At 53.8% G+C, this 26,222-nt stretch overlaps 1 protein-coding gene across 3 annotated transcripts; it reads right to left on the bottom strand.

Annotated features, from left to right (window-relative positions):
• Positions 1-1,366: 1,366 nt before the first annotated feature.
• On the bottom strand, positions 1,367-16,261 carry LOC106739630 (zinc finger protein 436). Of its 3 annotated transcripts, XM_059718907.1 has the most exons (8): positions 16,161-16,261; positions 12,550-13,925; positions 12,215-12,425; positions 11,698-11,787; positions 11,034-11,206; positions 10,408-10,534; positions 8,784-8,900; positions 1,367-7,566 (listed from the first exon to the last, which is right to left on the bottom strand). In XM_059718907.1, exons 2-8 carry the CDS (start codon positions 12,928-12,930, stop codon positions 6,353-6,355), a joined length of 2,313 nt encoding a protein of 770 aa, XP_059574890.1. In that variant the 5' UTR covers positions 12,931-13,925; positions 16,161-16,261; the 3' UTR covers positions 1,367-6,352. The 3 variants fall into 3 exon arrangements, with proteins under 3 accessions (XP_059574890.1, XP_059574892.1, XP_059574891.1); XM_059718909.1 differs by lacking the exon at positions 16,161-16,261 and having other exon boundaries at positions 12,320-12,425; positions 12,550-14,019; XM_059718908.1 differs by lacking the exons at positions 11,698-11,787; positions 16,161-16,261 and having other exon boundaries at positions 12,550-14,019.
• Positions 16,262-26,222: the final 9,961 nt, after the last annotated feature.

Here is a 26,222-nt window from a genome sequence, read left to right as displayed (position 1 = left end):
TCTTCAAGAGGAGGCTTCACAGTCACCTGGCTGCGGTCATCTGACCTCGGCCAGGGGCAGGGGATTGGACACAATGATCCATTGAGTCCCTTCCAACTCTATAATCTATGAATCTATGAATCATGGTGCTTTCACCAGTATTGTCCCCCAAGGCTCTCTCCTTGCACCTATAGCCTTCAACATCTTTATTAACGATGTGGACATTGGTGTCAGATGCGGACTGGCCAAGTTTGCTGGCGACACTAAACTTTGGGGTAAAGTGTCCACACCTGAGGATAGGCTGCTGATCCAGGCCAACCTTGACAGGCTCAAGTGCCTAGCAGTACATCAGAGGTGTGCATCAGGATCTGGGGGAATGCCTGTTCACCAGAGCACCCCAAGAGACGACAAAGTCAAACAGTCACAAACTCCTCCAAGACCGTTTTAGGCTGGACCCAAGAAAAAATTCATTACTGACCAAGCCCCCAGGGCCTGATATAGACTGCCTCCAGAGGTGCTGGAAGCACTTGCTCTGGACTCTTTAAAAAAACTTTTGGATGGCTATCTTGCTGGGATCCTTTGACCCTAGCTGATTTTCTGCCCCGGGGGCAGGGGGCTGGACTCGATGATCTTCCAAGGTCCCTTCCAGCCCTAATAGCTATGAATTCTATTAAATATTACCTGGCATAAAGAGAACCCCATCCTGGCCTTGAGGCTGTGGTCATGTGAAGGTGGCCTGCTCTTCAAGAGGGACTTCGTCCCAGGCAGTGGCACAAAAAGCAAAGCCATTGGCTAGGTGGAGACAGGATGTTTGATGTCTTCAAATTGCAGCCCGGTTCCAAAGGTCCTGATGCCAGGCTAGCGTCATATTCCACTTCATGGGAAGGAGGAATATCCGCTTTCCCATTTTGACCTTATCTGAAAGTCAAAGTGGGACAACAAAAATGCCACCCCAGTGAAGCTGCATCTGGTTCAGTGCCTGAGCTGTGTACAAATATTCTAGCATCATGTGAACGTAGTGTGTGTAACAGGAAGAGGAACCAGGAGCAGTCTGCAGTGCTGGGCTGACTTCATTTGGACTGCAACTCCCAGAAACCCTGCGGGCCTGGAGGCAAGGTAAGAAGGAAGAGGAAGCTTGAGGCTGGAGTAAGGGGGGAAGGGAGCGGCATGCACATGGAGGCTGCCCAGCCCTATACAGAGGAGTGCAGAGTGGAGCAGGAGATCTCGCTGGCTCAGTCAGCCAGGACTGTGCACTGAAGAAACTGTGCTCAGACGTGGGGGCAGCTGCAGGCTGCTGTTTGAGTGCTCTAGGGATTAAAGGGTGGTTTGGGGGATATAGGTTGTAGCTGCGTTGGTCTAAAGGCACAAGCAGTCAGAAATCTTGTGGTAGAGGCAATGTCTTTTATTGGACCAATGTTGCAAAAACAAAAACAAACAATCTTTAGCTGCAAGCTTTTTGGCTCACATGCCCTTCCTCCAGCAAGGGAGAATACAAAGATTGTAAAAGTTCTCATTTTACAAAGGGTGATTAGGGGAGACTTCCGGAGGTGTCGGGGGTTGCTTTTTGGGCTAGTTTCTAGGGATGCAGGTTGGCAACTAGGTATTTGTGATCTGTAAGAACCTGTACTTTGTATCATGGCTCTTGCCACCACATCCCAAAAGCCATTCTCATGCCCATGAGTTCACAGGACAGATCAAGAGTTCTTTTCCTCTGGGGTGAGATTAAGAAAAAAGAAGATGCATGGATCCAGGATTTGGTCTGGGCCTTGCTTTTGGGAGAGGCCCAGACCTATTACAGTGCTGGATGCATCCAGTTCTACCACAAGCGATACGGGGTCTGGACGGGCTAGCACAGGGGCAGAGGTGAAGGCTGTGGAGAAATCACCCCCCACTCTGCCCCACTGCTGGAAGCAGGCAGCCCCTCCCCGCATCTGCTTCCTTTACCACTGAGCTGCCCTGACCTGGGCTGGAGATGTTCCTGAGGAAAAGGGGAGCTCGCTCTCCCATGTCCCGTGTAACCCTAAACCCCGCCTTGAGGTTGATGTTTTTCAAACTGACCAACCGGCATCAGCCGTGGTCTGAGGATACTGGTTTGTGGTGGGAACATAGTGATGAGGTCATGATGGACATGTAAGGTCCCTTCTTCCTGGAAGGAGAGGAGACACGTATTGGGGGCACAGCCAGCAAGCTATGCTGCCTCTAGAGCAGGGTCAGTCAGCTCCTGGAGCGAACTGTGAGCAATTTACCTGAAATGTAGCTTGGGATTTACAATCCAGTGTTTTCGTTGCTTGTCAAAAGGCTACCAAGCCGTTTCTGTTTGCTCTGGGATTCTCTTTTGATATTTCTCTGACTTGTACCCCCTCCCCATGCCTGCACTTTATTCTCCAAGGAATAAAGTGGTCCATTACACCAAACCTTGCTGGATCTGCTTGAGAGGGATTAGGTACGCCCTTTAGCCCCCTTCCCTCAGCTAACTAAGGGAGACTACTATGAGTATTTCAGGCTAAAGGAAGCACCCCAAGATTTCACAGTGGGTCAAGCACCCGCAAGCTCTACAAGGCCTGTGTACCATGGGGGGCACAGAGCCTGGACAAAGACCAGACCCTGGGTGGTAGCAGCACTTACCCCAGGCTTGCGGGTGCTCCAGGGAGAGGGTCGGCCAGAAGTTCGTGCCCCTGGGGAGGAAGCCAAAGCTTGGTTTTTGGTGGGGCACAGTGAGGCGAGTGGCTCAGCACAGGAGTGCTCCAAACTGGCCCACCACAAAGGCCCATTTCAAATATTCAGAAGCTTCTTGGGCTCTTACAGGCCAGTAAAACCACCGGTTTTTCCTTAGGAAGATGGGGAGAGTGCCAGCAAGTTAGCAATAAACCTGACACAGGCTGCCAGAGGTGGTACGTGCAGCTCGACTCTAAATCCCCACCTCCAAAATCACCTTGCTCAGCGGCTCTTTGGGTCTCTGGAATCTGAACCAAGGGATCCCAAATCAACATTTGCTGGGAGGAGCAGACAGCCAGGTCTGACCGCTCGCGTAGGTTCCTGGCTGTATTACAGGACCTTCACCTTATCCAGAAAGTGCACAGCCCCACTAGGGGTAATGCCTTGCTGGACCTGGTCCTGACCAGGGGGGATGACCTGGTGAGGGGACTGCAGGTCCTTGACCACCTGGGCAATAGCGATCATCGCCTGCTGGATTTCCCTTTCCAATGCAGGTCGTCAAGGGCTCACACCAAGGCTAAAGATCTTGACTTCAGAAGGGCCAACTTCAATGAGCTTAGGAGACTAGTGGGGGAGTCACTTGTGGACGCACAGGAGATGGGCGTCCACAAGGGAAGGTTGTACCTTAAGAGGGCGATCCTCCAGGCCCAAAGGATAACAGTCCCTGAGAGAAGCAAGCGGGGTACGAGTGCTCAGAAACCCCCTTGGCTCAGCAAGGGCATTCAGCAATGCCTGAGGACTAAAAAGGGGGGTATACAACCAGTGGAAGGGAGGAGCTGTCACCAAGGAGAAGTACTCCTTGGCCCAGGAGCATAGGAGGGCTATTAGGAAGGCTAAGACAAAAATGGAGCTACAGGCTGGCATCCAGGATTAAGAACAAAAAGCCCTTTTTCAAGTATATTGGGAAAAAGGAGAGGACACCAGGCAACGTAGGGCCCCTGCAAGACGCAAACGGTAATCTTGTAGCTACACCAGAGAAGGAAGCCGATATTTTTAACAGTTTCTTTGCTTCTGTTTTCTTGAACAGGGACCGGGATATCCCACCTACCAGAGGTAGGGGCAATCTCGGGGATAGCTCTGTCAGGCCTTCAGTCAGCGCAGATGTAGTTAGGGATCTTTTGGAAGGGCTAGACATTTTTAAATCTGGAGGTCCAGATGCCCTCCACCCAAGGGTGTTGAGGGAGCTGGCAGGGGCCCTCGCGGAGCCCTTGGCCCAGCTGTATGAGCAGTCATGGTCACCTGGCTGGTGCCGGGGGATTGGAAACTGGCTAAGGTGGTCCCAATTTTCAAGAAGGGGAGGAAAGGGACCCAAGTAAATATAGGCCTGTAAGCCTCACCTCAGTCCTCGGGAAGATCTTAGAGAGGATCATCAAGGAGCACATCTGTGGGGGGCCTGCAGAAGAGATCATGCTCAGGGGCAGTCAGCATGGGTTCATCAAGGGCAGGTCCTGCCTTCACAAACCTGATTGCCTTTTACGACCAAGTAACTAAATCCTTGGATGATGGTGTCGCCATGGTCCTAGTCTTTCTAGACTTTAAGAAGGTCTTTGACACTGTCTCTCACCCCATTCTCATCAATAAATTAAGTGACAGCAGCACTGATGCCTGCACAATTGGATGGGTTAAATATTGGCTTATGGGGCGCACCCAGAGAGTAGTGGTGGACGGGATGTTCTCAACCTGGCGAGATGTGAGCAGTGGGGTCCCCCAGGGCTTGGTCCTCAGGCCCGCACTGTTTAACATCTTCATCAGTGACTTGGGACACAAGCAGCCATTTGGCCTTTCTCTTCGCAGCAAGTGAGGCTGCCTGCATCCCCACACGGGGCCAGACACATTTTGGCTAGTAGGGGCCCTAGTAAACTGAGATGCCTCCTTCTGCTCCTATTCCACCCTGGTCGAGGCACTGACCAAAATGCTTACGCACATACTTCTGTAACACACGATCCTCTTCTCCATAAGACTCCGTCACAAAAACAGTGGGAACTGCATTTAGGAAGCCGGCCTGAAGTCAGGCCTTGTGCAGACATATCATGTGACCTTAACTGATGTGCACCCATGCTCCCCTCTTGGAAAGGGGTAGTGAGGATTTCAGTTCCTTTGACATACACCCCCTCACCTATATGTGTTGCCCCCAACCTGCACAGCCACTTACACATTCAACAACAATGAAATATGAAAACCATGAAAGTTTGGACATAAAATAAAAGTGCAGGACAGTGCACGACAGTGGCTGGGGCAAGATTGGATTGTGGTAACAAGACTGCCACCAGAAAATCAAACTCCGCTAATGGCTTGTAACCCATTAGGCATTGAGACAGTGGAGTGCTTGCGGTACCCAAGACCAGACAATAATAAATGTGGTTAAAACTGTTGGCAGAGACCCGATGTGCTCATCACACGTGTGTACCTCAGAAAGCCCTTTAAAGAAAGGTGAGCCAGTGAAGACAAGGAAACCACATATGCATTTCAATTGACCTAGCAGCTAAAGAAAACAAGAGGCTATATATGCATCTCAAAAGAAACCTGTAAAAGGTACACTGAATACAGGGAGGATGTTCTGTCGCCGACAGTCTCACATTGCTCAAACCAGGAATCCAATGTCACTCTAAGGTGTTAGAAATGTCCAAGCCATTCACTGCATGTCTGCAGTTTGGTAAATAGACTACCACCAGTACAAGCTCCCCATTGATATACAAGCACCCCAAAACAGGTTTGGTGGTGACACCTCTAAGTATCCTGTCGGACACTCAAAGCCCATCATCTGTGATTGACCCATTATTACAGGGGCCACAGATACAGTCTTTACACCTAGACAATCAAGAACAGGAGCCCGGCAATTATGAACTGTGATATGATAATCAACCTTTTCCTCCCTGTTTTGTTCAGACTTAAATAGACCAGCCATCAAGTAAAATGCCTTAACGAAACAGTATAAAAATTAAGCAAATCTGTCAGCAAGGTGTGATCCTGCAGAGTTGACAGCAGGACATGGCACCTCCAGCACCCGTGGGTTTTTTTAACCCTCCGAAGAGGGGCTGAGAAGCAAAACCTGCCACGCTGGACTCAGGAGGTGGCAGCTGAGCTCCTTGCAGACCACGATGGGCATGTGCAGGTCTAGGGAGGGGTGATGTAGTGGGGAGGAGAGGTGAGGTCAGGGCGGAGGACAAGAAATGCTTCCCCAGCCATAAATGTCCTGTTTCCTGCAACTCTGGTGCCTGACATACGAGAATCCCGGTGGGGGGATGGAGGAGGGAGGTGGGAGCTGGCCAAGGACAGTCCCTGGGTGTCTTTTGGAGCCAGTTGTCTTGGACAGGCACCCTATTTTGGAGCCATTTCTTTCCCCTTTGAAGCATAGATCACTTTTAGAGAATGATGGCACAGACACGGGCTCCAAAGAGCCTGATGCAAAGAGATCCCCCACCAGTTCTTACACCATCTAAACTGGCCTCTGCCTCAGGTATTTCCTCTTAGCCCCTCCCCACATCAAACCTTGGGGGCAGCCTCTGGCTCCTGTGGGGTCTGCAAGTCCATAGAAGGGGCCAAGGCTGGGTGAACTCTTGCTGCAGTCCACCAGCACGAGGCTGCTTGCCTCAAGGCAGCCACTGGTGGCACTGAGCAGGTGGACATACCCAAGGTCTTTCCTGCGTTGCCCCCAAAACTATGGATGCTTCCGGGTGTGGATGACCTGATGCTGAGTCAGGTGGGAGGAGCGGGTGAAGCTCTTCCCACACTCTGAGCACCGATGTGGCTTCTCCCCTGTGTGGATCATCTGGTGCTGGACCAGGTGGGAGGAACGGGTGAAGCTCTTCCCACACTCTGAGCACCGATGTGGCTTCTCCCCTGTGTGGATCATCTGGTGCTGGACCAGGTTGGAAGAGCAGGTGAAGCTCTTCCCACACTCTGAGCACCGATGTGGCTTCTCCCCTGTGTGGATGCGTTGGTGTCGGGCCAGGTCAGAGGAGGAAAGGAAGCTCTTCCCACACTCTGAGCACCGATGTGGCTTCTCCCCTGTGTGGATCATCTGGTGCTGGACCAGGTTGGAGGAGCGGGTGAAACTCTTCCCACACACTGAGCACCGATGTGGCTTCTCCCCTGTGTGGATCATTTGGTGCCGGATCAGGGTGGAGGGGTGAGTGAAGCTCTTCCCACACTCTGAGCACCGATGTGGCTTCTCCCCTGTGTGGAAAAGCTGGTGTTTGGCCAGATGGGAAGATTGAGGGAATCTCTTCCCACACTCCAAACACTGATATGGCTTCTCTTCCACATGCATGCGCTGGTGCCGAGCCAGGTGAGAGGAGCGGGTAAATGTCTTCCCACGCTTTGAGCACCTATGTGGCTTCTCCCCTGTGTGCGTGAACTGGTGCTGGATGAGGTGGGAAGACCAGGTGAAGCTCTTCCCACACTTGGCACACACATGGGGCTTCTTGCCAGTATGCTTCATCTTGTGTTGAGCCAGGGGTGAGGGGCAATTAAAGGTTTTTCTGACCTCAGGGCAGGGGTGGGCTCTGCCCCTGTGCCTGGCCGTGAGCTCCTGATTCCCCCCGACACCCTCCCCACGGCTTTCATCCGGATGCAGTGCCTTTTTCCAGGGGCTCTTCAGCTCTCCCAGATCCACTTCTTCTCTGCACCCAGGGCTCTGTCCGGGCTCTGCCCCTTCTCCACTCTCACACCCAACTGCAGATGGTACCTGGTTCACTGCTACATTCTCCTTCTCCTTTTGAGGCCTCCCCTGACTCTTGTGCCATTGGTCCTTATCTGGTCTCGGGGTGTCCATCTCGTCCAAACTCCCTGGGGAAGTCCATGCTGGCTCCAGGTCTGCAGACCCTTCTGCAGGAGGCTGCTTCTCAGCTCTGTGCAGCAGCCAGGCACCTCCTGTGTGGGGAAGACAAACCCCAGATTGGTCCCTGCCTTGTGGCCAGGGGCAAGCACTGCTATTCCTTTTACTGGGAAGGGCCTCAGATCAGGCCTGGACCTTGGCACTTGTGTTCCCTCAAGACATCAAAGTCTTCCTGCGAAAACCCCAAGTGTTTGGTCTCAAGCAGGGGCAAGTCGCTGTGCTAAGCCAACGTGCCCTACTCGCTGGAGTTGAAAACAAGACTCTCAGAGTTCATGGCCCAGGTCTCGGCCCCATCACCTCAGGCCCTGCTGGGAGAAGCACATGTGGGACACGTGCATTAGGACAGTGCCTGAAAGGCTTCATGATCTACCAGGCCGTGGAGGAAGAGGACTTAAAGCTGTGGCTCTCTCTTCCGGGAGGAGTGTGCTTCCTGCCTGCTTCCAGTGCAAGGTCAGTGCAGGAAATGAACCCATGGTGCTTTGTACTGCTGGTGGGTCCCAGGTGGTCAGCATGTCACAGGAGCCTGCACCGGGCCTAAGGCCTTGGCATGAACCTCAACCTGGAGTCTGGTGCTGAATCTCAGGTTTTGTGACACTCAGGGCCAAAGAGATGAAACAGTAAAGGGGTGATTCTAGTGCAAACCACAGGGGATTCACTTCCCCACGCAACACAAACACTTCCTAATCCCACCCATGCCATGGAGCCATTTAATGCAGCCTGAGACCATGATGAAACACTTCCTGGGAATCAGTTCAACATGAGCAGGAGAAGCTAGCGAGAGCCTCATCTTCCTTTGTGCCTACAAGTAACGATTACAGAGCCTCTGCATACCAGGCTGATGTCCATGGGGGACTACCAATCCCATCATGGCCTGGGAGAGAGTGGGAGAGATATGACTACCTTGGGAAATGAGTTCCTGCATTACTTAGTGAACACGGGATATTAAGATCATGGCATCCCAGGGAAACCACATCTAAACATAAAAAAAACAAAAAAAACCAAAAAAAAAACAAAATGAAGACAGGAAACTTGATTGTCCCCTAGCAGAGAACGTTGCTTGTGTTCACATCAGTGAATATCAGAGACGGGGAACAACACCTGCCTTAAAACACTGCAGCATTATGTACTGTATTTGAGGTCAGCATCCGGGAAGGGCAGCACAGGGCAGGTCTGCAGTTTCCAGGTGCCCCTGGCACACTGGGCATGGAGCATTTCCGAGAGGGGAGTCAGGGGAGGGCACAGCCACACTCACCTGGCAGCAGGTCCTCCAACCTTGAGGTATCTCCACCATCTTCATCATCACAAACCCACAGCTCCACCTCTCCTCGCTGGATGCGGCAGATTAAGTCAGGTGTGGGACCTCGATAACCTGTTTAGGGTGGTAGTTAAAGAGGGCTTGTGACTCGGCACTGGATGCAGAATAACCCACCGCGGTGGGGGAATGGATGCAATGAGCTCAAGGTTTCTACTACAGCTTGTTGGACAAGGGAAGATGGGCATTTAGGATGGAAGAGAAGGCGCTGCAGAAAGAAACCTTCATTAGATGATGCTCCGGGTCACCCAGGCAGTGGTGGGATGGTCACAGGAAACGAAGCACCAACCACTCCTGGTATAGAAAGGTCATTAAACTGACAGAGTGACCATGGACAGGTGTGGAGACACAATGATCTGTGAGGTGATAGGGAGCAGAAAGATAAAGCTTTTACTCTTTTCAAAGTACAAAAATCATCACTTTATAATAACTGCAGCAACAACTGAGCAATCAAGCCCTCCAATGGAAGGATTAACCTAGGAGGGAGATGAGTGCACAGGTTGGCACATACTGCAGGCTTTCCCAGGAACACAAAGTTGGATCTGGACAAAAGAAGGCAGAAAGACACACGTGGCACAGCATGCGGAAGCCCAGTTTGGACCGTCTCTGCTGTGCTAGAGAAATCATTCGATCTCTTCCTTATGGAAATGCTCTGGGGGAAATGGAGGGGAAAGAAAGCATCAGAAAAGACAACTGGCCTCATCAAAAGTAAAGTACCTTGACATTACGCACACGCCAAAAACAGGGCCTGTATTAGAGATCCTCTGGAAATGAAGACTGGTTTGCACTGGTTTGCCTAGCCCACTTCTTCTCATCAGTGATGGGCTTGTGATCTGCAGAGGGATTTGAGGAGGAGGGGAAGAAAACATTTGAGACTGGCAGAGTGAGCTTGAGAGCACAGGTCTTAATGTTAACACAGCGAACCCAAAGTCTCTGGTCTATGGAGATGAAGATGTTAGGAAGGATGGTCAACAAAAGCTTTTAGTGACCCTTGATAGAAATACCTAGGATTCATCACCTGTACATATATCCCAAGAGACGGACATGTAGAAATGCATCATCCATGTGTTGTAGCACCAGAGGCTGATAAGACTTCTGTTAGCTTCTTCTTGGTCATAACCAAAGGAGGAGAAAGGGAATTTCGGTATCACAGAACGGAGCATGCTGGATTGATAAATGTGTTTGGACACGACACGCTAGGCAAGAGAGGGAGGAAATGAGAACGATTCCCTGGAAACAGCTCTTAGTGCACTGACATACAAGGAGTTGGAGTCGGTATGAACATACTGAGAGGGCAAAGGGAGATCGTGTTGCCCAGAAACAGAGGCATACAGAAGCACCAGGAGTTACAACAGTGGGGAAGACTCGAGTGAAGGTGCCTGGATCAAATGAAGGAGGATGAATCACTATGAAATGTGAGACAGGCCTGATCACTGACAGAGAAGAAGGGAGGAAGGGAAATTAAAACCCCAGCCTGAAAAGTGCATGAGGACAAGACTGCTGAAACACAGGGAGAAGACAATAAACTTCAGAGCTCGTACAGAAGCAAGAACCGGAGCTTTACCCCGGGAAACGAGGGCTTGGTAATTCTTCAGCATCTGGTCCCGGTAAAGCACCTTGTTGTCATCTTCCAGCAGCTCCCACTCCTTCCGTGAGAAATACACGGCCACGTACTCAAACACCTCCGGGAGCTGCAGTCAGAAGCATTACACCATCAGTGTCTCCCGTCCCACCTGCCTCCAGCCCCCACAGCCCTGGCTGCAATCACTCTGTGCTACAACTAGTCGCAGGCTGAGCCAGGGCACGTAGGGGTGCAAAATTCCCCAGGATTCAGCTGACCTGTGCTGTGGATGCAGCTGTGAACACAGGAGCTCAGGTGTCGGCCTTAGCCCAGCTCATCACGTTCTGTTTGCTTGGTCCCTGGAGGCAGCCTGGGCACCACTTTTAGTGTCAGGGAGCCCCAGCTCCGGGTATCCTGACCAGGCCTTCCCATGCCAGCACTCCTGGCTCCCTGCACTGGGGAGGGAGCTCCTCTTAATACCAGCTTTGTATGTTTGCAGCCTCCATCACCACAGGCTTGTCTCTCTTCAGGTCCCTTGGCTCCCCAGATTCCTTACTGCACCCCTGGCTCCTCCTGGGCTCTGCCCCAGCTCTACTCCCACCCACACCTGAACCAGGTGCCCTGTTCACCTCCCAGCTCTCCTCCTGCTTTGGAGGCCTGCCCTGCCCTCTCTGCATTTGGCCCGGCTCAGGTGTCAGGGAGCTCCTCTCCTCCGGTCTCCCTGGGGAAGTCCTCTGCAGCTCCAGGTTTCCAGGCCCCTCCTCAGGAAGCTGCTGCTCCGCTCTGCTCAGGGTGCCAGCACCTGCGGGTGGGCAAGAGAGTACACAGGTTAGTCCTGGTGCTGCTGGCACGGGGGAAGTCCTGCTCGTCTCCTGGACTGGCCTGGGACTAAGCATGATGGACGCTTCACTGTGAGAAAGAAGGGGCTGAAGGAAGACTCAAAGTCGCACAGCTCTTGCTAACAGACCTCCACGGCCATGAGGCTGGAAATGAGTCCCAATAACTGTGTCCCAGTGTCAGGTGGTGATCACACCACGTCAGAGCCTGCAGGGACATCGCTCCCGGGGAAAGAAGCCAGAGGGATGCTGGGGCTGCGTCAGCTTTCACATGTTAAGGGAGGGGAAATATAAGGTCTGTCTTCTCCAGGCCATTTGAAATGCTTCCAAAGGCACCGGAGAACAAGAACCGCTGATCTGTTGGAGCACTGACCCCACCAAAATGCTGCGGCAGAGATTTCTCCACTGAGGGACGCTGCCTCCTGCTGCGGGAAAGGGTCGAGCCAGCGCTCCTTACCTTCACCTGGGGAAGGGCCTCGTCTGGGGCACCAGCCTGAGCAGCTGTTGTCTGCTGACACCTCCCCGGTCTCCTCGGGGTTGGGCACATCTGCAGGATAGAGGCCTGGTTTAGCTGTACCTAAGCCAACCATAAAGCAGTGGGCAGTCTCATTTCCCCGACACCTGCACCAGCCCCTTATTGGGTGCAGACAGGTGACGGGTGCATGAGAAAGGGATCACTGATCGTTAAAACATCAACCAGATCATTCATTGTTACCATGGCAGCACGACAGTGTCCAAGCAAGATCCAGCCTCTCTCTGCTGGGAGCTGCACCCGTGCACTGAGAAAGATGGGTGCCCCAGCCTGGGCGCTGCCCACCCACAGAGATCACAGCTCTGTCCCAGCCCGGCTACCTGCTTATGAGTATTGCAGCCCTGTCCCGGGCAGGGGCACACATTCGAGCCTCTCCCCCTGCGTGCAGGACACCCTCTCAGGCACCCAGACCCACGCCCAGGCCTTACACCCGGTACCGCACCTGACTCCTGCTGGGGCAAGGGCTCCTCTTTGGGGACACGAGGTAGCTTGTCCCCAGGCCCCAGGGTTTCCCTCTCTCCCCACTCCTCCACAGGCCCGTCCACACCTCGGGTCCTCGGTTGCGCCGGCCAGGAAGCATCAGGTTCCTGCAATGTCCCCACGAGCTGCATCTTGTCTGAGGACACCTCCTCGGCCTTCACACTCACTGTGACCTGGGGACGAGAAATATGTCACTGGGGAGCTGGGATCTCAGAGAGACGGGGCTGGGAGGGAACATGCCCCAAGCACATGGAGACGGGGACAGCAGCATCCGTGATCGGCATGAAATGTTCTCACCTGGAGCGTCTCGTCCTCCTCCTGCCCCAGCTGAACCCCCTCGGCCAGGGCCACGGCCTGGGCGCAGGTCTCCACGCCGCGCCCCCACTCCCAGCTCCGCGCCTCCCGGGGCAGGATGGCCAGGAACTGCTCCAGCACCACCAGCTCCAGCATCTGCTCCTTGCTGCGGCGCTGGGGCTCCAGCCAGCGCTGGGCCAGCTCCCGCAGCCGGCCGCACACCTCCCGCGGCCCCGCGCCTTCCCGGTAGCGGAGGCCCCGGAAGCGCTGGCGCCAGGCGTGCGGGGCGGGGAGGTCGTGCCCCGGTGCCGGCGGGGGGGTCTCCGAGGGGTCCTGGGGCTGAGGCGGGGGCGGCATGGCCTGGCTCCGCTCCTGCCCCCGCATCTCCCCGCCTCGGACCGGCTCCTCCCGCAGCTGCTGCTGTTCTGCCTGTAATGCCGCCCGCCTCGGCCACGCGCACCTGGTCCCTGCGGGCAAGGGCACAGCACAGCGCAGCCGCCCCGCCGTGGGAGCTCGGGACCGGGCCCCGCCCCGCGCACTCGCTCCCGGGCAGGGCGGGCGCGGGCAGGGGGCGGGGCGGGGCGGGGCGGAGGAAGGGGCGGGCCCGGGCAGAGGCGGCTGCTGGTGTTTCTGTTTTTCCCCTTGGGCATTGCCGCAGCTAAGTTAAAAGACTTGGTGCTGGGACAGTGATCGGAAATGGCCCCACAATACACTTAAGGTCCCTACAACATCAGTGGATATGTCTACATGATAAACCCTGGCGCACTTCGTGCTGGTATCGGCTGCTCTTGGGTGCAGCGTCTTCATGTGCCCGGGGCCGAGCAATCCCGTGCTAGCCGTGGCAGCAGGCCGTGGGGCTCAGCCCCAGGCTCTGGGCGGCGGCATTGGGCAGCAAAGGGGCTGGCAGAAGCAGAGGATCTGGCCCCTGGCTGGCTGGGCTAGCCCAGCAAAATTAACATGCCCTGTCAGTGTCTACATGCGTTTTTAGGTGCAGTTATTTTCACTGCCATAAGATCGTACTATCCCTGCTTTCTTATGCAGCAAAAATTAGTTACAAATCCACATTTGCCCATCATTTAAATGAAATACCATTAACATATCTATTGATGTATCCCTATGTATTTATCCATAGACAGCGAGAGTGGTGTTTCAGTTTAACCATGGGAAAATTTGCATTTGGAGTTACTTTTTTTTAGGCTGTATTATTCTCCCAGGGAACAGAACGGAGAGAGGAGTGAGGAGCGGGAGAGTTAAGATGCATGTGTAAGTGCCCAGGCTTAAGTTTTAGGATGCAGGAAAGGAGTCGGGCTCACCAGGCAAAACCAGGCATCTCCGACGCCCTGGGCAGCGGCAGCAGATGGGACAGTGCTGGCTCCTGGCTGCTGGCAGAAGCAGGTGTTATTTTTCTGCTCTCTCCTAAGCCCAAGTCAGCACACGACTGCTGAAGCCTATCTGGCCCCCAAGAGACCAACAGAGATTATAGCTGCTACTACACCACCCCCGCCCCCCGTTCCCCACCCACTCACCCACTCATACTGGATGGGATGCAGGGGCTGGGAAAAGACCTGCACTCATCAGATATCCTGGGTATCCAGGATAGAGAGCCGCTGCTACAGGGGGGAGTCCCAGGGCTGTGCAGTAATAGGAAGCTGGGAGCCAGGGCTCTTGGGGACTTTCCCAACTGCAGCAGGGGAGGTGAATCCCGGGTTTGCAGCTGAGGGCCGGCAAGGCACAGGATCTACAAGCCGTGCACAGGATAACCTATTAGCCATGTGCAATGGACATGAGACCCTCAACCCAGAACTGAAACTCAATCCCCACCTACGTGTGGCCTCACCAGCCTGGTGTCTACGGCCCAAGGAAAGCCGTCTCCGCTCTGATTAATCGCCTGCTCGTGATTGCCGCCGTGAAACCCGCTCTGGGAAGCGGGGTGCTCATTCTAAAGTTCGTGCCAGAAACTAGGAGTCCTGTGTCCTCTCCCTGCCTGCAGGAGGGCAGTGGGGTTTCTTGCATTAGAAAAAAGAGCCTTGGACTGGATCTTCTCTCTGAGTCTCAGATTGAGGTTTTATCTTGGGGTCTGGAGAGCAGCAGTGGTTAAAGCAGAGGGGGTGGGGGCCAGCACTGCTGGGCCCAGGTCTGTCTCTGCCACGGTGCTGCACTGGGGATTGTTGGGTTATTTGCAGGGGGCAGAGGGATGGATGTTTCTGGAGGTTGCAATATCGTGACCCCCCCACCCCTCCCCAGAGCTCCCTGCCCCACTCAGTGCCTGTGAGCACCTCAGTGGCACGAGCTGCTGGACAAAGGCATGGGAGCTGCCCTGCCCACCCCCATGCCAGCCCCCAGCTGGCTCTATATAATGGGGAAGGAAGGGAAGAAGAGTCAGAGACTCAGACCTGCAGGCAGCCGGACCCGGCTGTGCCAGGAGTCCCAGCACCAAGCCTTGAGTAAGCCTAAGGCCTTGCTGCTTCACGGTCCCAGCACAGGGGACGTGCGGAGACAGATCCTCCACAGGCTGCCCCTGGGAGTGCTGAGATCAGACTTGGGGAACAGAAAGAGTCAGAGAAGGGGAAAGCCTCAGTGCGGATGCCTGCATGCTCTGCCTACCTATGGGAGGGAAGAGGGGGACGTGGGGGTCACAGCAGCAATACTTGGTATGAGAGCAAAGGAGAGAGAGAGTCCAAGTGAGACTGAGGGCTCGCGAGAGGCTGGTGCTGTGACCCATGTCTCCCTGGGGGTGCAAGAGCTGGGCCCCTTCTCCTTCCTGCAGGATGAGCAGTTTCAAACGCCATGTGGGAATCTCAAGGCCAAGTCCCAAGACTGGCTATGGTGGTTGTCTCAGGCAGGGTTGGAAAGCTGTCAGGACTGCTCAGTGGCTCAGTTTCCCCAAGAGCAGAAGAGAACTATCATAACTTCCTTGTGTCCCTTCTGCATGTCTGCTATGTGATTATCCAGCTATGATCCGCGTGGGTCCGTGCATGCACCAGCGCAACAGGAGCCCAGACCCAGTGTTGGTGTGTGCAGCACCCAACTCAGCGCAGCCTTGATCTCAGCACAAGTCAGCTCAGTCCCTAGTGCCGTGCTTCCCACCCAGTGTGCCGCGCACAAAAGCGTGCCGTCAAACAGGAAGGGGCGTGCTGCCGAATTCTGCCATGGCAACAAGCTACAATAGGTATGAGGATGGGGAATGCCTTAACAGGTGTGGTGCAGAAAAAATGTATTCATGTGAGTGTGTCTTGGGCTGGAAAAGGTTGGGAAACACTGCCCTTGTATAAGGAGACCCTGCCTCAGCCACCACACTTAAGTGTGACAGCTCATGCCAATAACAATTCTCCTTTTTCTAGGTGATGAGGATCTCTGTCTGGCACTAATGGCTGCTGGGAGAGGAAGGGGCTTTAGGATATTGGTGGGAGGGAGCAGGTGATGGGCGGGAGGATTGGGGAGGATAGGGTTGGGGAGGTGATAGGAGTGGGATGGGTTTTGGGTTCATAATACAGGTGGGTGGGTGGTTAATCTGTACTCCTTATAACCGTCTCCACCCATGTCCCCTGCCCCTTCCACAACTGCAGGCAGATTGAGTGGCTCTGAGGAAGCCATGTGTCCCAAGGGCCCCATACCGCCGTGCTGCTGATGTTCCTCATGCTGACCCTGATGTCTTCCTGGCCGACCGCGGACAGCTGGGAATCGCAGTACGACACGTTCCAGAGGCAGCACATCAGCGAGCTGTCACACCTGCCCTTCAGTGATGCCTGCTGCAACACGAGGATGAGAAGACAGAAGATGATCACTCCTGCATGAAACTATGAAACAAACTATGAAACATGCCAGCCCTTCAACACCTTCATCCACGCAGATTTATCAACAGTAAGGGCCGTCTGCACAGGGACCAGGGCTCAGAGGCCCAACAACAGGTATTACAGCAACAACTGTTTCTATGTCGAAGCTCCGACTGCAAGTTTATAAGAAAGGACCCACAGCAAGGCTGTGTGTACTGTGCAACCACCGTCTCTCAGACAATTTCCATAACCTGTGAGAAACTCCAGGAAGCTGGACTGGTGCCTGGCCACTATAGCAAATACAACGCGTGCTTCCCCTAGTAGCCAGGGGTGGGGCAGGCCTTGACCCTGCTGCATCACTCAGCTTTCTAAATCTACTTCACTGCAATATAAAGCCATTGCTTCTCCTCCTACCTGCTGCAGCAAGGAAGAAAAAATGTTCTTTTTTATGGCAGCATTATCTGAAGGCTGCCGCCATGTGCCCCCTTAGTCACCTTTCCTCCAACTTGAGCTATTCACTAGATGATGTCTGGAAAATGCCTTGCAATAGGGAATGTCTCAAGAATTTCTCCTTTTGACAGCCTCCCATTGCCCTGCTTTCTGTGTCAGGATGCTCCAGGTACCCGGAAACCTTGACCCTGAGAAGGTGACTGATGACCCAAAGGAGGACAAGGATGAAGCACAGCAAAATATAAACACTGGACTTGAGAAAATCAGACTTGAGGAGCCTCAGAGAGCTGGTGGGCAGGATCCCAAGTGAAGTGAGGCTCCAATCAAGCACTGTCCTTACAGATTGTTCAACATACGCCTTTGTCACCTGGGACCAAAGTATAACCAGTCAAGCTATAGAAGGACACTTAATCATTCATATGTAGGATGGGCCTCGACCATGAAGTGTCAATGTAAATTCAACATATACCCTGCCAAACATCAGTCTGGACAAGATGGTTGCAACCCAGTCCTGTAGCATCTGAGGACTTCAATAAGCCCTTCTGGACAAGATGAAAAACCAATGGAGGCCACGCAACTGGCAATTCAGAGGAAGCTTCTCCTGGTCCCTACCTGTTTTTATTTCTTACAAGTTCAATCACGGGCAGGTTTAAATACTAAATCAGTGTTGGAAGGTACCACGCTCCTGGAGAAGACAGAAGGTGATCGGAGGGACTGGGATATTCTACATTAAACCAAATTTAGCCTCTTCTGGGGATACTTATACATGGAGCCTTATGCAGCCATGTTAAAGCTTCCATGATACACAGCCCCTCATTGGTCAGCAACCATCTATGAGGTAGGACATGGTCACCTAGATGTCATAGTGGTGCTTACATCACAAAGGCGGCTGGCTCACCTCTGTCCTGGGTGCTGGACCTGGCGGCTTCAGTGGCTCTGGACACCTTAGTGATAGGAGCTGCTCAGCGACTGAGAGAAGGAAAGCTTGTCTAAGCCATTTTTGACCAATGGAAGACATCAACCTGACCCTACATGGCAGAGGTAAGACCCCATGGTGTTCTCCGTGCCTAATCTCTAGTCCCACACCCATTCTAGAAAGCACAAGGAATAGGCAGGTTAGCAAAAATCAGCTTTTCCAGAAGCAGATTTTCAGTTGTGCAAACCTGCATTACTTGGTGGCCTGGACTGTAGCTTGGGTGATTGCTGCCAGGGCAGGGTCCACCCTGACATGCCCCCGATCTTCAGAGACTGTGTTAGCTGTTCTGGGAAAGTCCTCCTTCCATCCCCGACGTGTTTCTGACCCTGTCCCCCTTGCAGCCAGGTGGGTGGTGTGAGGTGTCTCCATACACATTACCTACGTTTAAGCACTAGGGCAGCCTAAGGTGTTCTGGTTCACGTTCGGATTAGGACCCATTGGAGCAGGCCTAATTAATCGGGTCTTCCCTGCGCTCTAATTAAAATGCTCCAGCATTGCCTTACCAGCATGTGTATTAACCTCCACCCCCTCCGCATTTTAAAATAGCTGTGCGGGTGCTTTAACTAAAGCTCATTGAATAAGCTTTACTTAATGTGCTCCTGTGGCCATTTTAAAATGTGAGGAATTAATACATGTGAGGATGAGCCATTTTCATTTGAGAGGCTCTTGAGGAGCCACTCCAATTTAAACAGCCCCTCCCCACCCCCTGAATGTGTATGGGCAGCTTAACTTTCAACAACTTTGGCCCTAAGCAATCATTGTGTGTGATCCCAATTCTCCAACTAATTGTCAAGGAGAAAAGACTTGTCATTGTCTACATGACTGCCCTTATTTTCCTGAAAACAAATGTCAGTCATTTCCCCTTTCAAGTGGCTGGGCCATTTTTGAAGCAAATCTTCTAGCATAACAGAGCAGGAAGAGGAGAAAGGGGAAGACGCATCTTCCTCTCCCTGACCAGGTCCACTCTAGCCCCTCTGGCTGGTGCAGCCATGGCCATCGCACCCAGGACTGATGATAACAGATAATGCCCTTCTGCTGATGGCCAACACCAGAGCATTATCTCCATCCCACTGACAAAGAAGGGCTTTTTGGCAGAACTAAGTGGCACTAAGGAAAGTGCCTCTTTGGCAGTACCAGCTGCCTCAGCCCGGGAGGGCGGCCTGGAGAGCTCTCCTGTGGGTGCTGTGCTAGGAACCCTTTCCTTTGTAGCCAGGCCACAGGCTTTGGCTCCGGCACAGCTGCTAGCAGGTGGTGAAGAAAGAAACCAGTGTGATATCTCACCTGGAAATCAGCACAGTCCTTTCCCTCCACGTCAGGTTTTTCCACCGGTGATGCCTGTGCAGGGAGAGGGTCTGGCCACGCATCAGCTGAGGAGCTGGTCATTCCTGTGAGCCTTGTGCTGGAGAGCCTCCAGCGGGAGGAGGTTGGGCCGTGGCTCTGCAGCACGCGGCTGCTCTAAGCGTTTCCTTCCAAGGCTGTGCAGGGCGGGGGCAACTAAAACTGGTCCTTGCCCATCTCCTGTGTCTTTTCCCTTCCTTCTCTCGCAATACAAGGTCACAATACAACATGCCCTTGTTCTATTGTGATGTCACTGTGACATCAGGGCACGCTCACATGGCATCATCTCCCCCTCCCCAGTCGATGCTAGATGTGATATAAGCCACGTTCAGAAAAGCCCTCACCCTGCAGATAATGCCGTGAGCCTCTTTAGCGTCTTCCTCCAAGTATCGCACAGCACTGAGCTGACATGAAATATAGTTTCCCAGCAGCCTCGTGAGCCTGGAAAGCCTCAGCCTTGTGGCCCTGGAGGTGAAGTGACTTGCCCAGTGTCCCACAGTAAGTCAGGAAAAGAACTGGCCATACAGCCAAGGTGTCGAGTCTCTGTCTAGACCCTGGGCAACACTCCTTCCCCAACTCATCTGCAGGCCCTGTGGGTTAGGGGAACCTGATTCAAATCCTTTCTGAATTCAGCAACAGTCCCAATCACACAATGGTTTTTGGCAGCATTTTGCTTGGCAACCCCCTGTTAAATTTGCTACTCGGGGTCACCCAGCAGCTTCTTATCACTCCCCAAGTGTCCCCCTGTCTGACGGAAACGTGTCAGTCACTGCCACCTCCCCAGTGCACGGGGGTGATGGTGCCTGGGATGCATCTGACTGCATTTGTGATTGTATTTCTGTGTCTCCCGCCACCCTGTTGCATCCTGCCCTCTCGGTGCCTGCCACTCCTCCCTTGCTAGTGACAGCTGTCAACATCTGCATGCAAGGGCCAACCCAAGACACCCTGGGTTGTGTTCCTGTCCAGGGAGCAAGTTCCCATGAGAGCTGCTGTGATCCTGGGTAGCTGATGTTCAACACGATTGTCCTGGATGGTCTGGCACCGGTCCCAAAGGAAAGCCTACCCTCTTGTTCTCTTTCTTGGTGTGTTCCCAGGAGACAAGAGAAACCATTTACTCCAGCATCGAGAAGGTCTTGCAGGGGGACACAAGGACCTGGATAGGAGCCTTGTCAGGGGGATCATTCACTGGACCTCCAGACACATGAGGGAGACCCAGGTGAGTGAGCTCTGCCCAGTTGCTCCTCACAAAACCTTAGCCTATGCTTGGTTTGTTTGGTTCAGTGCAGCTTGAGCCTACGCTCTGCACGGACCCTAGTTAGAGGCTGCAGCCTTGCTCAAGACACATCTCCTCCAGATGTTTCTGGAGAACATGGACAATATTCATACTAGTGATGAGTTCCTCTTAAAAATGGGGTAAGCCCTGTGCTGTGAAAGACCAGAGTGCATAGGTGCTTTGCTGGGGAAAGCACCAGCATTGTCCAAGAACTTTCCTGGCCCGTGCTGGAGCTGGGAGCTACAGCCCAGGTGAATTCTGCAGTTGACCAGCCAACCAGAGCCGAAATATTGCTCATGCAAGTGTTCCCACCGGCGGTCATGAGTGTGGGATCTAACGCAAAGGATGCATCATTTTCCCTCCCTTTCAGAGGCAGTAACTTGGTCGCCAGCCTGACTTACGGCGGTATAAAGTGTGTGTCAGGCATCTGCTCTAGTTTTCTTTTTTTATTCTAACAAGAAACTGATGGACTGCAGTTGGCTGCAGGAAAAACCCTCGTGGCACTTGCTGGCACCTTTGACGAGGAGGTGATGTATGAGCTGCATTCACGGGGGCATCATGGAGCATCCACCCCTTTTCTCCCTGATTATACTGGGTGACCTGGCCTCAGCCTCTGGTACAGCATTGCCTGCCTTGCTTCTGGCTGATCAGGGATTTCAGAGGGAGGAGATGCATACCAGCTTTGTCCAATGGGGCCACCACGGCTGAGCTGGATTTGGGGCCCAAAGAGCCTGGCTCTAAGGTGACAGCACTAACTCCTGTCACAGCTGGAAGGGCATTCAGGATGGAAGGAGTGGAGACCAGGTGGGCAGGAGCCCTGCCATTCCCCAACGTGCCCCTCCACCCCTTGCTCCTCTCCTGCATCTGGGCATGGGAGGGGCAGCAGACACAGGATTGCCCTACATAGGGGAGGTCTCCGTGGGGTTTCTCTGACAGCTTCAAAGCCCCTTTGTGCTGCTCACCCAGCACGGCTTGGCTGGGGAGGCCACAGCAGGCAGCCCAGCCCAGCCACACTCCTGAGTGTCAGGGATCAAGGTGGACACGGATGTCTCTAACAGCACAATGTGTCCTCCCATCCCTTCTGCAGCACTGAGGTCTGAGCCCTTTCTTGTGCGGACGCTCAGCAAACTGTGTTTTGTGCTGAGGCTGGTGGAGACCAAGATGAAGCAGGCGCTGTGTGGAGATGAGTGCGAGTCCCTTGTGCAGGTGCCCCAGTGCTAACACCGAGCCTGGGCCCCACTGGAGTGTCCCACACTGGTCAGGGGGCCTCCGCTGCACCTCCTGGGTCTGATCTAACCCCTGGCAGAGAATGATCCCCTCCTCGGGCTGGTTGGAAGCTCTGAGCAGCGAGCAGGATTGGGCCCTTTATGGCTCTTGGAGAGTATTTCCCAGGAGCTGTCACCAGAGCCCTGAAGCTCTTGGAACAGGGGCATATGAAGCAGGTTGAATCCTAGTTGTAGTCCCTGGTGCCTGCTCCACCTGTCCCAACTTCTCCATCTGCCCTGAGCAGCGCGGGGGCTGCCGGGACATTGTCATGACCACCAGGCCTGCATGTCCTGCTGCTGCTTCCTCACTCCAGTGTTCCTGTGCAAGTGTCTTGTCTTTGCTCCCCCTCTGCAGCGGTGCAAGGCTTTGCTCACACTGCCAACATGAAATTCCAGGTCAGGGACGAGATCCCGTTCCCCATCAATCGGGCAGCTGACAACAGTTTCCACCTGCTCCCTTTTTTTAATCTCATGAACAGCAGCTGGCTGAGCAGCGAGGACCCAGAGCTGAGGGCTGCTGTCTTTCTAAATCTGTAGCACGTCTGTCACGTGTCACTATGTTTGTCTGTCTGTGCAGTCCTGGCAGGGAAGACCCAGTCTCAGGGGCTGATATCATGTCTGTGAGAATCTGCTCTGCCTGCAGGCAGTGTGCAGTTGTGCGTGCTAATGGGTGCCAGTGAGCACTGGGATAAGGGCAGGTGCTTCCAGGTGTGTCTCTTTTGGTGCCCAGGCGGGTGCCCAGGGGTGTGGCAGCAAGGAGGAATTTGCCTGGGCCTCTTGCTGATCCAGAGCAACCTCCCAGAAAGTCTGTCTGAAGGACTCAGTCCTGCCTTCCCTCTCTGCAGGTGCAGCAGGCTGCAGTCAAGGTGCTGGGACCCACAATGGCCCTCCTTCTGTGTCATGAGAGGCATCATGATACTGTTTTCAGAGGCTCCCCTGTCTCCTGCAGCAGTACGAGGGAAGGGTTGACAAACTTCACGTCACCGTGGTGTGATACTGCCTGGGAAAGCAGCGCTGGCCCGTGCCTGCCTGCCTGGGTATGTGGGTGTGAGGAGCTTCATGGTTCTCCTCGCTGACCCTGCCTCTGACGGTCACCTTCTGTTGCAGAGTCTGAGCCAGGTCTTAGAGGTGGCCTAGGATCTTCAGATCCCTCTCCCTGGTGGGAAACTCGAGAACATCTGCCTCACTGTGCACAACCAGGTAAGGGAAGGCCGGTCCTGTACCGCTCATCCTGAGGCCCAGCAGGTCCAACTCCCATGAACCAGATAGACCCAGCTGATGGAAGTGCAAAGCCCCATTCTGGTGGTGATCTCTCAGCTTGCCCAAGAAGAAGAAGAAAACAGGTGGTGGCCTCCTGGGCTCCCCTCAGTCTAATTCAACTGCTGGAGAGGTCCGTGAAAATCCCTTTGAGACTCCACTCGCCACGGGGGTTTCTGCTGGTCCTGGATGGAAGCAATTTTCACTGACTGGCTTCCTTGCCTGCACTGCGTGCCAGGCCAGCCTCTGGCTTCTTTACTATTCCTTCCATCCTGGACCACCAGACACACCAACTACAGGTGCTTCCTCAGCCTGACAAAGGTTTTTCAACCCAACAGCTGGCATCCCAGGTAACTAAGCTGAGCTCACCTGGATCCTCATAACTCCACTGTGACAGGCCTGAGGCTTGTTGGTTGAAGATGTCACAGACCTGGGCTTTCCCCATGCAGGACTGTGTGCATGCATGCATTAGCTGGAGGTTATAGCATCTCCTACCCACCCTTAATTTCATAGTTTCATAGTAGTTAGGGTCAGGAGGGACCTGAACAGATCATCGAGCCTGACCCCCTGCCACAGGCAGGAATGAATGCTGGGTTCACAAGACCCCAGACAGGTGATCATCCAACTTCCTCTTGAATTTGCCCAACGTAGGAGCGAGGACCACTTCCCTGGGAAGTTGGTTCCAGATTTTGGCCACCCTAACTGTAACATATTGCCTTCTGATCTCCAACCTAAACCTATTCTCCATCAGCTTACAACCATTGTTCCTCGTCACCCCAGGTGGTGCTGGGGAGAAAAGGGCTCTGCATATTTGCTGTTGATCCCCCCAATGAGCTTGTAGGCAGCGACTAGGTCCCACTCCCAGCCTCCTCTTGCTGAGGCTGAACAGGTTCAGGTCCTTCAGTTTCTCCTCATAGGGCCTGTCCTGCTGCCCTCTCACAAAGCAGGCGGCCCTCCTCTGAACCCTCTCCAGGCTGCCACATCCCTTTTGAAGTGCAGCGCCCAGTACTGGACACAGTACTCCAACTGTGGCCTGACCAAAGTCACATAGAGGGGGAGCATCACCTCTGTGGACCAGCTTGAGTTGCAACTTTGGATGCATGACAAGGTATGACTGGCCTTGCTGGCTGTGGTCTGGCTTTGGTGGCTCATGTTCATCTTGGAGTCAATAATGACTCCGAGATCCCTTTCCACCTCTGTGCTTTCAAAAGGGGAACTCCCCAGCCTGTATGTGTGCTGTGGATTCCTTCTCCCAAGCTGCAGCACCCTGCATTTGTCTATGTTGAGCCCCATCCTATTCTCATCTGCCCAGTTTTGTAGTCTGTCTAAATCTAGTTGCAGCCTCTTTCTCCCTTCAAGTGTGTCCACCTCGCCCCACATCTTAGTGTCATCAGCAAACTTGTACAGCGTGCTTTCCACCCCCTCGTCCAAGTCGCTGATTAAAATGTTAAACAGTGCGGGCCCGAGGACCACTGCTCACATCTCGCCAGGTTGAGTACAACCCGTCCACCACTACTATCTGGGTGCACCCCATCAGCCAATTGTTTACCCATCCAACTGTGCAGGCATCAATGCCACAGTCGCTTAATTTATTGATGAGGATGGGCTGAGAGACAGTGTCAAAGACCTTCTTAAAGTCTAGAAAGACTATGTCCACAGGGACACCATCATTTAAGGATTTAGTTACTTGGTCGTAAAAGGCAATTAGGTTGGTCTGGCAGGACCTGCCCTTGATGAACCCATGCTGGTTGCCCCTGAGCATGATCTCCCCTGCAGGCCCCCCACAGATGTGCTCCTTGATGATCCTCTCCAAGAGCTTCCCAAGCACCGAGGTGAGCCTTACAGGCCTATAATTACTTGGATCCTCCTTCCTCCCCTTCTTAAAAATTGGGACCACATTAGCCAGTTTCCAATCCCCTGGCACCTGGCCAGATGACCACGAATGCTCATACAGCTGGGCCAAGGGCTCCGCGATGACCCCTGCCAGCTCCATCAACACCTTTGGGTGGAGGGCATCTGGACCTGCAGATTTAAAAATGTCTAGCCCTTCCAGAAGATCCCAAACTACATCTGCACTGCCCCTTCACCAAGGGATCCTTAGTCCTGGCCCTTACAGGGCTGCCACACCGCCGGCAGTCCCACCAGGCCTCCCTACCCTGGCAGGCTACAGTTTTAGTGGTCATTCCCAGGACCTGAGGCTTCCTCCTTCCCCACAGCCCCAGCCCATACCTCCAAGTTCATCCTGGCACGGGAGCTCAGTAGGGACATGTTTTTCCTCTGCTAGCTGGTGATGCAGTGAGTGCCCCCTCCAGCTGAAAGCGGGGCATTTAAAAAATGAAAAGAGGAAATAGGTGTGGCTGGAGTGAGGAGGATGGCATTGAGTCTGTCTGCACCTGGAGCTTGGGGAACCCCAGCATTGGGAGGTTAACCTTCAAGACCACCAGCTACTCCACCAAAGCAGGATCCAAGCAGGTGCGGTGGGGTGTCGCAACATCCCCAGCAATGCTGAACACCCTCTCACTTGGAACACTGTGGTCAGTGGACAGAACAGCTGCTCGTGGGCAACTGTGCCCAGATCCAGCCACATCTGGCTGTGGCTGGCCCAGTAGGCCAAGGGGTCGCATAGCAGCACCTCCACGTCCTCGGAAAGATAGGCAGCCAGCAAGGCCTGAGCACTACTTGCCTGATGGTGGGGTCTGGTGGCTCTGGACCACACCATGGAAGCCATGCCCTTGGCCCACATTAGCAGTGTCTGTGGTGGATGAGGAGACTGGCAGGTGGATGGCGTGCTAGCATGGGACAGTGGATCCCCCTCTTCCATGTCCTCCTACCTCCTCTGTTCTGCCTCCCTGACTCTCTTCACCAGCACCTCCTCCACTGATTCAGGGTGACCTTTGGGTCTAAAGGAGAGACCCTTGTGATCCTTTGGGTGACACATGGCAGCCAGCATGTGGACTGTAGCGGGCCGCAAGGGATCAAGCCATTACCTGCTACCCTCCTTCAGCCGCCTCACCAGTGTCTGCAAATCTGGTGACAGTGGCTTGCCCCAGCCAGGAACATTGATTCCCTGGAAGCTTTCCATTTGGCTCTGAAGTTTCCTCACTACAGGGATCACCAGGCTAAGGGCATCACCAGTGCTGACAGTCGTGATAGCCTCAAGGAAGGGCTTGAGAATCACCAAAATCTGGGAGATGGTAGCCCACTCAGCTCTTTTTCTCCACTTCTATAACATGTCACTTCCCTATGTGCGGGCCGGGAGCGATCCAGGGCCCTTTTTCGCACCGCGGGCTGTGGCCAGCAGCCCAGACACGCGGGGTCGGAGAAAACAGGCGGCGAGCTAGAAT

This window comes from Alligator mississippiensis, chromosome 15, assembly GCF_030867095.1.
Source record: "Alligator mississippiensis isolate rAllMis1 chromosome 15, rAllMis1, whole genome shotgun sequence".
In the NCBI taxonomy this organism is placed as follows: Eukaryota; Metazoa; Chordata; order Crocodylia; family Alligatoridae; genus Alligator; species Alligator mississippiensis.
Note: the sequence above shows the minus strand (reverse complement) of the source record. Positions and strands in the feature narration are given on the sequence as shown.

Coding starts and splice junctions, on each gene's coding strand:
- LOC106739630 (XM_059718907.1), bottom strand. CDS start 12,930: ATGCGGGGGCAGGAGCGGAGCCAGGCCATGCCGCCCCCGCCTCAGCCC. Junction 12,426..12,549: donor AGGAGGACGAGACGCTCCAG/GTGAGAACATTT, acceptor TCTCGTCCCCAG/GTCACAGTGAGTGTGAAGGC. Junction 11,788..12,214: donor CTTGCCCCAGCAGGAGTCAG/GTGCGGTACCGG, acceptor TCTATCCTGCAG/ATGTGCCCAACCCCGAGGAG.